At 49.4% G+C, this 13,711-nt stretch overlaps 1 protein-coding gene across 1 annotated transcript; it reads left to right on the forward strand.

The window, feature by feature from the left end:
- Positions 1–4,222: 4,222 nt before the first annotated feature.
- LOC128936450 (extracellular tyrosine-protein kinase PKDCC-like) lies at positions 4,223–13,433 on the forward strand. The gene is made up of 8 exons (XM_054275384.1): positions 4,223–4,324; positions 4,367–4,741; positions 4,917–5,039; positions 7,186–7,457; positions 8,561–8,640; positions 8,739–8,843; positions 10,295–10,471; positions 12,577–13,433. The coding sequence occupies exons 1-8, from the start codon at positions 4,223–4,225 to the stop codon at positions 12,678–12,680; spliced, it is 1,338 nt and encodes a 445-aa protein (XP_054131359.1). The 3' UTR covers positions 12,681–13,433.
- Positions 13,434–13,711: the final 278 nt, after the last annotated feature.

Below are 13,711 nucleotides of genomic sequence, written 5' to 3' on the forward strand. Positions count from 1 at the left end.
CAGCTCTTACAGGACCACTGGCCCAGGCCTTGCTCTTTTTCCTGCATCAAGGAGTGTCTCCTGTCAGGCTGACTGCCTCCCAGCAGATGGCAAGCACTCCTTGCTGATGCACCCAACAGCAGCAGCACTCCTCAGCCTTCACAGCTCCTCTCTTAGGTCAGGCTCCCCTCATACTGGAGGAGATGGTGGCCTGTGGGCCATGCAAATGCCCTGCAGTGTTCTCATGGTTTCATCCAGAACCTCTAGTCAGGAGGTCATCCTTTGTCTGACCAAAAACAAACCCCCAACCCCCCCCCCCCCCAAAAAAAACCCCATACAAACGAAATAAAAACCAAACAAACAATCCAAAAAAACCCCAAACCAAGCAAGTTCAGGAAAGCTGCTTCCTAGTGCCCTATATGCCAACTGGGTGCTGGCATCAGCTTTGCTAAACCCTGTTGAGAAAGCTCAGACCAGAAGTGCCTAGGGAGACAGCTGTGCCTGCCATGGACTGTAAGAACACCTGGGAGCTGCAGCTGTCTTGGGCACCACAAAAAATGACAAGATTTCTTCCTGCTGGGGAAGAGAAACATTATTTCAGTTCTAGGGCAATCATTATTGCACCAAGCCCTTGGCTGGGGTTCCTGGCTGGTAAGGCAAAAAAGCAGAGCAAGGTCTGTCTCCCTAGTTCACTTGCTTGTAGGAAGGTATCATACCTGCATCTGACTTTCTTCTTACCCTTTTCCTGGCTCTTGGGCAATACAAAGAGAAATCTGGAAATGGCTGCTGGGGTGGTTTTTTCCTGGGTGCCACCCAGGCATGGCCACACACAGGCCAGTCAGTGTTGCATGCCTGGAGGCTGGATGCAAGAGGCTTTCTCAGTTGACAGGGAGTGCAAAGCCAGGCTGCTCAGGCTGCCCCTGCACTCTGCAGAGAAGTGCCTGCCCTCCAGCAGCTCCCCTGGCTTTCACCCTGCCTCAGATGTGCGCACTTACAGCTGGACAGGAACTGTCTGGGGGCAGCCAGAGCTCAGCTGGCAGGAGTCAGGGGAACTGCTGCCCTCAAAGGCAAGGGCACCAGTGATGACATGCATTCCCAAGAGTCTTTATTAGAGCTGTCTGAGTCTTCCTCCTGTTCTGAAGTGGCTGCTGCAGGTTTCTTTGATCCCTCTCCCAGACCTATAAACTCCTGGCCTCCCCTTCTGGACTGATGCCCAGGACTTTCATGTGTGTGCTCAGAGTGAAAACTTTCCCCCCAGGATTTCTCCCCAGGTTTTTTTATGCTAACCGAAGAGCTTGATCCTATCCGTTCTAGATCAGTGTCAGAGACAAGAAACAGGGAAATGCTCGTGCCTAGATCTCTTGGGATAGGAGGGAACTAGCTAGGGAAATTGTACCCAGAGGTGTCTGTCTGTCAGAAGGCAAACACTTTCAGTGTTGGCATGGGAAAATGGGATGCTTTCTCACCCCAGTTAGTCTGGAGCACAGGAGACTCCCAAAGTGTAGACTCATCTACCCTTCATGTACAGACTCATCACATTTTGAGAAAGGAGCCCAGCTAGCATTAGTGCCAGGACAATTTTTCATGAGAGGAATCTCATTCCAGCCCTTACAGGAAGCCAGAAAAAGCTAAGAAGCGTGGGATTCAATCACACTTATTGAAATTATAGCACAGTGTGATATTTTCTGAACAGTAGACAGCCTTCTGCTCCATCTATAGCCTATAAAGGAATGAATGTAGATAAGAAAGTGCAATATACTTGTGGGCCTAGGGGAGCACACAGGTTAACCATGTGTGGATTTGCACTTGGAGGGGTTGTATGATGAGAGCTGCAACAGGAGGCCTTCCCTGGATTTAAGCAGCCTCTGCTGCTGGGACCATACAATGACAAAGCAGATATCTGTGGCATGTATCCATCTGCTCCACACAGAGCTCGCATGCTATCAAAGGCAGTAAATTCAGGCAGAACCCTCCAAGGAACTAAAAGACACTCAAATGACCACATACTCCCCTGCTACATGCCTGCTGCAGCACTTTGCTGTGTTTCCCATTTCAGGTGTCAGCTCTGTCAAGCAAGGCCACCTCTTGTGCCATAGTCTGCAAAAAGCCTTGCACAGCAGAGCCATGGTCTTGGCAGGAATCCCTAAGTGCTAGTGCAGAGCAAGTAAATAATCATGTGTTGTTATTTTTTATGTATCTGTGAGTCTTGTCTAATAGGTTTTGTTGAGGACAGGCTGAAATTAGATAATAGTACACACAGCTGGCATCTATTCCCTTGGAAACACAGGTAAAAATGTATTTAATGCCTCCCCAGTGACAATGAATATTCATTACTACGACACAGATGTATACTTGATTTGAAAATAAGAACAGTAATTAAAGAGCTATTAAGGTTAAAAAGCAACAAAGGAAATTCAGCTACTCAAAGAGCTGTTCTGGGATCAGCTTCTGACCTGTCTGTGCATGGGTAAGCACAGGAGGCCTGGGATTTTCCACTTGATTATTTTACATGCAGGCAGACCGTTTGTTTTGCTGTCCCTCCTCAAACTCTGCCATCTGGAAATGACCTGAGTTCAGAGTTCATCTCTCCTGCTCTCTTACTGAACAGCTGTGCTCTGCTGAGGTACTTTGTCTCATTGGCTGCTCCAGTGGTATTGAACCAACAAGAAGTGAAAGGGAAACTTCCTGCAGGCTTTTGGGAAGGAAGCTATTTAAAAGTGATCATTTATATACATTATTTTTATTAAAATAGCGTTGAGAATCACCAGTTTTGATAGCTGACTTGCTGTAATCTCTGAAAATCTCCATCCCACTGGCCGTGACATTGAAGTTGAATTTCTTAGGGGTGTTTCACAAAGGTTCCTTTGCAGGGGTGACTTGTGGCCATGACCCCAGCAGTGCACACAGAGAGTTATGAGTGAGCCAGAGAGAGGTACTGGCACTGCTGTGCATGGAGGTGGGAGATGGAGCAGATGTGCCCCAGGGCAGTGCAGCACTGCAGAACTGAGGTCCCACTGCTTGATGCCAGCCAGGGCACACCCTGTGCAATCTCACCCACTGTGTGCCAGCGTGTGACCTGCCAGAAGCTGCAGGCTCTCAGCAGGGCCGTGCCACAGGAACAGGGCAGCAGCATCCTCCAAGCCCAGCTGTGCCATGCATCACCTGCTCCTTCTCTGGGGAGAGTCTAGTTATGCCACTGAAAACATTGGGGCAGAAAATGAAGCAGACCAGGTGCAGAGGCAGACTATTATTTTAATTTCTAACTCGGTAGCATAAACATAAATAAAAAACTGAATCCACCCACTTGGCTGTTGTTTCAGGCTGCTCAGTGAGGAGAGTTAACTGCGTATTGCCTAAATTAGAAGCAGACAAACTGCATCTGCCTTTGCCCTAAGCTAACCTGACTGGCTTTCTGCACAGCAGAGCCCGGTGCAGATACGTGTGTAAAACAGTGACAGAGCTGCGGCAGGGACCTGTCCTGCTTCTCGCACCCGCGTCGGAAACTTTCCCGTCCCGCTCAGGTACACGTGTGTCACAGAAGGCAACTCTGAGCTGTGTCACCATCGACACTGATCGATCTCACCGCCTCACAAACGACAGATGTGTGCTTTCTGCCTGCACTGGCTGGCTTTGCTGGAGGATGGGTTCGGTTTGGTTTTTTTTCCCCTGGAAAAAATTCCAATTCCGTGCTTAGGCAGTGTATTACTGATTCAACCTCATAGGGTTTATCCTTCTAATAGGAGAAACTGCCAGTGTTTTCTCTTCTTAGAAACCGAACCTGAGAGTTGTAAGCGGCAGGGAAACGCGATATCCCAGTTCTCACTGCTTTTAACCCGCCGTACATCCCTCGGCTGTAATCTGCGGTACCCTCTAGCAGGGCTGACGATATTCCCGCCCGTGAAACCCGCGTGTTCTGCTATAAACAGCCATCGTGGAGCGTGGCCGGGTGTCTGCGAGGATGTGCCGCTCGCACCCGGCACCTCCGCTTCCCACCCCGGGCCACCTCCTGTAGCACCGCTAAGGCTGCTCCGCCGCCTCCCCTCCCTGGGCGGTCCGTGCCGCCGCTGCCCCGTGCGCCCGCGGGGCCGGGCCGGGCCGTGCCGAGCCGGGCGGGCGGGGTGGGGGCGCCGGGGGCCCGACACGCCCCCTCGGTGGCGCTCGGCTTCCCGGCGCGGCGGAGCGCGGGCGGCAGAGCGGCGGAACCGGGCGGGCAGCGGGAGCCGGGCGCGCAGCCCCGCTCTCCATGGCGGCGGCGGCGGGGCGGGCGCGGCGCGGAGCTCGGCTGAGCGCGGCCGCGCTGCTGGCGCTGCCGGCCCTGGCGCTGCTGGCGCTGCTGGCGCTCCCGGCGGTGCCGGCCGGCCGCGGTGCCGGTGGCGGTGAGGCGCAGCCGGGCTTCTCGCCGCCGCTGCTGCTGCCGCCCGGCTTGCGGGAGGAGCTGCGGCAGAGGCGGCGCGACCTGCGGCGGCTGGAGGCGGCGGCGGGCGGCGGGGAGGCGGCGGCCGCGGCGGGGCTGGGCTGCGGCGACCTGAGCCGGGCCACGGCCGTCAGCGTGCTGGGCTGGGGCTTCACCAAGGTGGTGGCGCGGGCGGCGCTGGCGGGCGGGGGCACCGTGGCGCTCAAGTCGGTGCACGGGGCGGGCCGGGAGGTGCGGCGCTGCGTGCAGCGGTACGGGGCTCCGGCCGGCTGCCGCCGCCTGGCCGCCTACAAGCTGCTCAAGGAGGTGACGCTGCTGCAGCGCCTGCAGCACCCCGGCATCGTCAAGGTACGGCACCGCGGGACGGGGGCTGCGGGAGGCGCTGCCTGGGCACGGCGGGGCGGGGGAATCGCTGCCGGGGCTGAGCCGGTCCGCCCGAGGTGCCCACGCTGTCCTCGGGCGGCCGAGATCTGCTGGCAGTGGCAGCGATATCGCCCCGACCGCGGCTTCTGCTCTCCCGCAGCTGCACGGCCAATGCTATGACAACAGCGGAGATGCTGAGCTGCGGGTCACAGCCATGCTGGAGCTGGGATCCCCGCTGGAGATGATTCAGCTCCTGCAGACCCCCTGGGAGGAAAGATTTAAAGTAAGAAAACAAAGCAAAGGAGTTTTATCAGTCGCTTTTAGACCACAAACTGGGCAAACCGGTGAGGAGCCGGTGGTGACCGCTGGGACAAACGGGATTCTCCTGCTGACACTCTGTTTGATCCCGCAAATTGTCTGTAAATCGTTTCCTTTTCATTCCTTTAAAATCACATTAACACAGTCCTTGCTTGGTATCTCACGGTGAGTTTCTCTCTCCATAGAGCGGTGTTAAAAGAACTTCATCTGGGAGGAGATAGACACAAAATCGTACTCGGTGCTGGGGCCGTGGTTAATACCTTCGATTACACGATAAAGTTCATTTTGCCTTTATACTCCCTATACATACATATACATATATATATATATATATGTATATATATATATATATATATGCAGAAGGGCTTTGGTCAGGATGCCCCTCGGCTACCTGAGTCTGACTTGGGAAACCCACATCACCATGCTCGAGTCTGTGGTTTGCTGTGTGTTACCTGTTCCAGGCAACAAGCTGAGCAAGCTGACCCTCGCCATGTGTTTATGTGGTGTTTCTGATTTTGGCCCTTTAAGAATTATTGTGGTAAAATCGCTACTAAATTGCTTTCGTCCTGCTGCAGGTGCTAGGATTGCAGCCCTTCTAGTGAGATCTGCCTCATCTCCTCGGCATCCTGCACAGGGACCCATATGCTCCCCAGGAATATAAATGACTTGTGGCATGGCACTTACTTTGGTTATAGCTTGTTTTACAGTTTGCCTCTAGGGCTCAGCTGGGGGCTCAATACTACTTGTTTGGATGCTAGGAGGCAAAAAAAACCCCATCATGTAGAAAAGCAAGGGTATCTTAGTGTCAGCAAGAAATGCTTTGGGCAAAATAAAAGCACAACAAAAGCCCTAAAATAAAATTTCTGCCTGCATGTGGTCCTGAATGCTGAAGGGGAGCCTTGCCATCTGAGCCAGAGGGGGAGTGTGGCAACCGCTCGCTGAGCTGTGGGATGCAAAGCTGGGGTTCTTATGATTGCTTCCCTAAACAAGTTAAAATAGCATCAGAGCTTCCACAGTCATTTCTCTTGGCTTGGGGAGTTTTACTTTCTTCAATTCTTTACTGGCTTCTACATAGCTTTCCTAGCACCTCATCTTCTTAAGCGTGCCAAAGTCTCCCATGATGCTGGATTAGCTGGCGGTAAAGTTTGGTGTGGTGGCATTAGAGATTTTAACAACCTCCTGACTGCAGAAGACACTAGCTCAGAATTACCCTGGCACTGTCTAGTCCTGTTTCCTAATTAAGGTGTCTAAGCATACGGGATTCCCTTGCTATGAGCCACATCAGATACCAGGGATGGTGCGAGCTGTTCCAAGGGAGAAATCCCTCACGCTGCACAGATCGCTATCGGCAGTGGCGCGGGGTGACGTGGGGCTGCCTGGCACGCCCAGCTGAGCATGCACTTTGTCTGATGCCAGGGCTCCTGATGCTGAATGGAAACTGCTGCAAAAAGCTGCTTGAGCAAAGTGCTGCTGCAGTATAAATGCACTTCTCTAGCTCTGGTTTCTATAAAAATAATTTACCAAGCTTTCTGCTGGGTCAGGTATTGTCTGGCCTTTCACTGCTGCCAGAAAGTTGTCATAAAAGCAAAAAAGCTGGCAAAAAATACACTGCAAGCCTTGACTAATTCTTCAGATGCATGATTGTGTGCCCAAATTCAAACTGCTGAGGGATGCAGCAAGGCATGAATCTGGTATAAATGACCATGGAGCCTCAGTCTGTATTGAGCAGCATGGGGGAAGGGAGGGGAATCTATTAATTTTATGCTAGACTGGGAAAAACCCTTCTGATTTCAACTGGCAAATCAATATAGCTCTGAAACATGAAGACTGCTATTGTTTTCCTCACAGCTTTCTCCTCTAGCTCTTCTGACTGCAAATGTCTCTTTTTGTGTACACACATTTTTAAAAAATGTTGCTAAACTACTTACCAGTCAAATCCTGTGGCAATGTTGATAATAAATTTTGTAGCATACATATAATTACCTTTTAAGTTCTGTATGCCTTTTTTTCTCTTTTAATTTAATTGAATGCCCTCCCCTTTGTTCTACTTCCAATTTAATAGCTGTTTTTCATCTGTTTTTTTGCATGCATATTCATCTTCTCTTTCTCAGATTTGCCTGAGTCTTGTGAAACTGCTGTTTTACTTGGCACATTCCCCCCTGGGTTCAATAGCCCTCTTGGATTTCCAGCCAAGGCAGTTTGTTATGGTGGATGGAAACCTAAAAGTGACAGACATGGATGATGCCAGCACCGAGGAGCTGTCTTGCAAGGAAGATAATGACTGCACGCTCGACTTCCCTACCAGAAGTTTCCCTCTCAAGTGCTCCATGGCTGGGAAATGTGAAGGAATAAATGAGAAGAAGAATCTGTTCAATGCATATCGGTATGTCCAGCTGCATGGGGGAAGATTTGGGGTGGCTGAGCTCACACCCTGCCATGTAGCCTCTAGCACCTTGTTCTTCTTCCATGTGGTGATTCCCCTCACCTCTGTCAGAGGGTAGTTAAGAACCACTTTGAAGCAAGTTATTTTCCTTATAAGGCAGGAAAATAGTGCAGTTGTTGTCTGGTGGGAATGAAGGCATCTTTCTTCTGCTGCTCCCTTTCCCCAGCGCCCTCTAAAAACTTGCCCCAGAGCTTGCACCTGTAAATTTGCTGTTTGCCAAACAAGCCCTGGTGCTTGACATCCACGGGCTGTGCTTGCTGAAAGCAGTGGCAGTGCAGGCTACCTGCCAAACCCCACCAACTGTGAGTCCCACTGTTGGGAACAGGCTGCCCAGTGCTTCCCTTCATCTCCAAATCTCCCTGTGGGCTCCCATGGGAGAGCAGGGGGCAGGTAAGGGCAAGGAGATGAGGCTGCTGCAGCACCTCCCATGGGCCATCAGCTGAAAACTCAGGGACTTTTGCTCACCACTGATGCTTGGCAGGTCACATCCTGGAGGGAAGCCTTGGCAGCTGGATATTTGCACAGAAGGACTTAGCAAGGGAGCCTGGATTTCCAGTGCTAAAGGGTAAATCCCTGCATAGATTATTGCAGCCTTGCTGTTGCCCCTGTCTCTTGTGCACTTGTTCCCTAGGACAGGAATTTTTTTGTGTAACAGTCATCCTGAATTTTCAGGGGCAATAAGAAGCCCAAACTTTTTCAGGGAAAGAGAAGGATCTTGTATGAGTCTTCTTTTATGCAGTTGTTTTTTTTTTTTTTTTTGGTGGGAAATAGATTTCTTAGTATACAAAAATGGCCCAGGGGAATGAGGGGAAGCTTTATTGCATGAAGCTTTGCAAGGTAGATTTCATGCAGCAAGGACCAGGCTTTCAGCCCAGCTCACAGGAACCATCTGAGGCACCAAGATGTGCTCAAACATAACTTTGTAACCAAAGCAGACTTGCTAGTTGCATATGGATAATCAAGTCACGGGAAAATGTAGACGACTTAATCACCAGGGAAATGAAGGCACTGTATTCTAATCAGCCTGTGGGATTTTTTTGCAGGTATTTTTTCACCTATCTTTTGCCACACTCTGCACCACCAGCTTTGCGGCCCCTTTTGAGTGATATTCTGAATGCAACAGGTACCAGCTAATATTCATAAACTTCTTTATTAGAAATCTCTAAATGGTATTTGTTTTGTGGAATTGTTTATCTTTGTCATCTTTTTCCTTAAATGCAGGTGATTTACGATATGGAATAAATGAAACCCTGAGAGCTTTTGAAAAGGTTTTACATCTGTACAAGTCTGGGCTCTATCTCCAGAAAAGACCTCTTCTTTTAAAAGGTAGTTGATTTTGAATGCTCTAAGTAAAGTAACTACTGAGGGAATGAGGCACTTGGTAACTGGTCAAATTCTGATCTCTCCTACGTTTAGGCAGTTTATAGTCACTAGAAAAAGCACCAAAAGTGTCTTTTTTTGAGCAGGCTTTTGTTGTTTTTTTCTGTGGGATCTATGCATGGTTGTACTGCTTTGCAGAGTAAAAGCAGTGCAGACAATCTGCATGGACATGTGTTTGCACTGTTTTTAAGTACTCTTCTCATAATGAACATCAGTGTTTCAAGGGAATGTGTTTGGGATACAAACTGAGTGGCTCCTGTCTTGGGATATCCTTATCCTTTGGGCCAACAGGTCAGTTTTCTGGGCTGATATTCAAACTCCCTATTTGACTGTGTGGCTTCTGTCTGCTGAGCACAGATTATGGAAACTTAGAGTGAGGAGGTGACAGCACCAAGATGAATGTGGCAGGGTACCTGGAGCCTCGGTGCCCTCTAAGTTCCTTTTCTCTGAAGATCTTTCTATTGGACCTGTGCATGGATAAATGTGCCTTTATGAGGTGCATTCCTCTGAAAAGGACCCATTCAGTGGTAGAGATGAGGCTGATCAAAAGGAAGTTTCAGCAATCCAGTGGTTACTGTGGTTTGTGTTTTCCTGGGCATTCACATGAGGTGGTGGGTGATGGTGTCTTGCAGAAGGAAATCTCTTTGCATGTGAAAGAACTATAATTTGCACTGTTACAACAAAGATATCTGGTCATTTGCATGGAAGGACCAGCAGCTTTAACAGGAATTACTGGTATTTTCCAACAACACCTGTCTATTGGCTTTGCACTGTGCCGAAATGATCACCATCCTAGAGGTGTGGGAAGGTGGGGAGAGACTCCTAGCAGTGAGTCCTCCTAGCCTGGACAACACCTGCTCAGGCTTGTCAGGTCTTTTGTCAGGTCTCTTTGTCAGGAGCAGGATCAGGCCTCCCTTTCCCCAGAGGGGTTCCTCAATCTCCTGTTTCTGTGGGTGCCACCGTGACGGGTGGGTCAGTCTGTGCCCCATGTAGCTTGGTGCTGGATCTGTGACGAGCTTCTGCTGTTGAGGCTGGGATGTAGGAGAGGCTGTTTGGAGGTTGGCTTCTCCAGGGAAAACATGGAGGGGCTGTGGCTTTGCACAGCAGCCTCCTCCGCTCACCCACCCCCTGCAGTGGCAGCCCTGTCCCTTTGCCCCTGAGACCTCTGACCCCTCTCCTACATCTCTGGGGGAGTTGCTGTCCTGTGCTCCACTGCAGAACCAAAGAGCAAAATTTGAGTTTCTTTTAGCTTTGCAGCTCCACCTCACTCCACCTTGGCAGGTCAGTTCAGTCTGCCAGTGTTGCAATTTTTTGAGAGTTTCCCTGATTGTGTAGTGCAGCCAGTCTCTGGAAGTGCACCTGGAGTGTTTCCCCAGACTGCCTCTTTCTGTCCCCAGACTACATCTCCCTGAAGGGTTTCCGGACGGTGGAAGGGGAAGGCCACAAGTGCTGGCCCTCCTACAGCCACCTGGGCTGCCTGCTGTCCGTCCACAGCGCTGAGGAGGCCGCTGCCATCTGTAACTCCCAGCTGCACTGTCACAGCTTCATTGTCACCCAGCACAGGACCTGGACAGGTGAGCTTGGCCAGGGTGGCAGGGTGCTGCTGTTCACTGCAGCCCCAAGATATGTGAAAAGTCTCTGTTTCAGCCTGTGTGTTCAAAGAATGAGTTGGATCTCTTCAGTTTTTGGTCTCAGAGTTGTTTATTGTATCTTATCTATAAAAGTTTTTCTCCTGCCCAGCTAAGGTCTGCTCAACAGGACAGCCAGCAGCACTCTGACTGCCCCCAAGGCAGTGCTGTCTCTATACTACAAACTACGTATGAAATGTTTACAATCACTTTCCAATACCTATCACCTGTGTTAGACAGTGAGATTCTATTCTAAACCAATCCCAAAGTGCCAGCATAACAGCAGAAGATGGAGGTAGAGAAGAAGAAGGAGAAGAAGAAGGAAAAGAAGGAGAAGGAGAAGAAGAAGAAGGAGAAGAAGAAGGAAAAGAAGGAGAAGGAGAAGAAGGAGAAGGAGAAGAAGAAGAAGAAGAAGAAGAAGAAGAAGAAGAAGAAGAAAGACTAGACACGCCCAAGTCCTTCCATCTTGTTCCCAAGACCCCCCACTCTAAAAATCCCAAAATCTACCTTTTCACCCAGTGATACCTTTGTTATTAAACTTCTGTGGCTCTCAGGTCCTCATGCAAAGCTGGCAATTTGCTCCACGGGTCATAATCAAACCCACAGGTGTTCTGGGCTCTGTGCCAGGGTCTCTGAGCCCCTGGCAGGGGTCCTGGCAGCTCTGGACACCCGGAGGGATGTCCTGAGTCCCAACAGGCAGGGTGACAGGGTGCTGCCACGTGGTGCTGCTGCCTTCCTCCATGGTGTCTTGAGCCTACAGGCACGTCTGAAAGCTGCCTTCCTTATGCTCAAGCTCAGATGGCTGCCACTGTGGGCATCCAGAAATCCCCTGAGTGTTTGTAAGGAGACACAAGAGCAATTATGTTCTCCCTCTGCACCTTTTTTCCTCTACAAATCTTGCTCAGGACTGCCAGGTATTGTTAAACACTTACTCATTTCTTGCAGAAGTGATCACTTTGGTGTTAGGCTAAACAATCCCTGTGGTATGTATAGTTTGCAGAGCTGTGGGGATTTTAGAGATGAAAGGAGCTGTGTAAAAGAAGGTGGTTACTATTGTTATAATTAAAAGAATCATAGCTTACAAGTTGTTATCCCCTCTATCAAAACTAAAGGCCCAAGCCAAGGGATTTCCAGAATGTCCCTGTAATTAGCTCTGATTATAGCCTCTTACAGTTAGCATGTTTTCAGAATTATTTTAAATTATCCCATTTAGCTGACACTTCAAGCATGGGCTAAATTGTTTCTTGAAGTAAAACACTAAATGAGGTAAATGAGTGTTTTCACTCACAAAGATGCTGAAGGATCATATTTTGTCAGTTCACATGACATTTTAAAAAACCCCCTAAATTACCAAAAATGCAGCTTTTCTGAGGGCTTGTGTGCAATTGGCATGTGGCAAACTAGTTATGTAAGAGCAGTTACATGGATGCAACATAAATCTCTTAAAGCCACCAAGTTCCACATCAGCAATGGATTGTGTGAGTTGTGCCTAACACAGCACATGTGGCTTCCTCGCAGGGCAGCTGTTAGTGCTCTGTGCAGTGCCTGCCTGGAAGGAACCCTGCTTGAAACCACAGTGAGGATGCAGGAGAAGCACTGGGACAGGGACCCTTTCTGCAGTGCCTTGTTGGGGTGCTGATCCCTGACATCCTGCACCATGCCTGAGGTCCTTCGTGCTTCCCTTCCTGGCATTTTTCTTCATTGCTGTTTCATGGCTCATCTTTGCAGCCAAGGATGCCAGAACTGTGTGGCTGAAATGCCAAGTGCCTGTTTGCCAGCTGGGTTAATGAGAGCTGTGGGAATGTGCTGGTCTCTCCTAGGGCTGCTTGGTAAAGCAAAGCAAGATGCAAAAGCCTCTGGGGCTGGGTGATGCATTCCTTGTGCACACTCTGAGCATCTGGAATTTACTGGGAGCGTAACACACATCCATGGCAGGGCAGAGTGACCCTCCATTGAGCAAGCAGTGTGTTCCTGTGCCTTTTGCAATAAATAGCATTGGTCAAGGTGAACCTCTCCCCTCTATTAAACTTGCATTTTTATTTCCTTTCCAGGACGCCCGCTCGCCTCCTTTCAGAGTAGCTGGACTGATTTAGTACCAGATACCAACGCCGTGGTCTATATTAAACGTTCAGCTTCCTCAGGGGAAAGACTTTAAAGACAATGAGATCACATAAAATGATCCTGGGAGGAACAAACTGCTGGGGAGAATTTCATCTGCTGGAAAGAATGACATGTTTTATTTTGCTTTGGGATGGGATCTCCCTGCCAGCTCAGATAGAGTCAAATGCTGCTGTCTCCTTGATCAAAGCTCAAATTTCTCATTGCTGCTCCACTAGCTTCTTTTCTGTTCCCACACTGCTGTTCCACATAAATGGTCTCAGTTTTAGTCAGATGTTGCTAGACTGTGTAATACTTAGCTTTGCTGCTTTGGCCAGCTTGTCAGCCAAGAAATAGAAATAGCTACAAGGGATCCAGCTTGGGTAGGCTTAGTTATTTCAGTCACCTCCAAAAATCTACAGATGATGCACTTTGGAGAAGGCAAGGGCTCTTTCTACAGCTGCAAACTGGGTTTTCTTACTGCTGCAAATGTAGATTTCAGTGATGAGGCCAAGATTGCAGGGTTGGGATCCATAACCAGAGGTTGATGATGGGGGTGATTCTCCAAGGAGGTCCTGATTCAGTTCCTTCCGTGCAGGGGAGGGAAGTGGTGTACAGGTCAACACTGGACCCAAATATCTGTGTGTTTGGATGCAGGATTTGGGGTTGATCCTATGTGATTTTTAATACCAGCTCCCATGTATCAACCTTGAAGGTTTTTCTCTGTTACTTTCCATGAAAGAGCGAGACATTCAAATTATTTATATGTAAGGTGTGACTTTGTATGATAAAGAATGACTCTTTATTCTAAGCATGCTGTGAGAAGTTATTTTTTTAATTGCCTAAGTCTTTACTGTAACCAAATGAAGAAATGCCAGTGTTTCCTACCTTCAGCTCACCTAGCATTGTTACCCACTCCTGAGGCCAGCCTGTGAGTGCTCCAAGCTGTGTATGAATGTTCCTGAGCCCCCTTGGACACTCAGGTCCTGAAGGACACTGTGGCTGTACTTGCAGGCTTCTGAGCAGAGAGGAGACTGTGTGGTCCCAAGAGCCTCCTGGAACTGCCCTTTGCTAAAACTGTAGATGTGG

Source organism: Melozone crissalis, unplaced genomic scaffold (assembly GCF_028551555.1).
Source record: "Melozone crissalis strain CALT ecotype California unplaced genomic scaffold, PUWL_Pcris_2 ptg000018l_1, whole genome shotgun sequence".
Classification (NCBI taxonomy): Eukaryota; Metazoa; Chordata; class Aves; order Passeriformes; family Passerellidae; genus Melozone; species Melozone crissalis.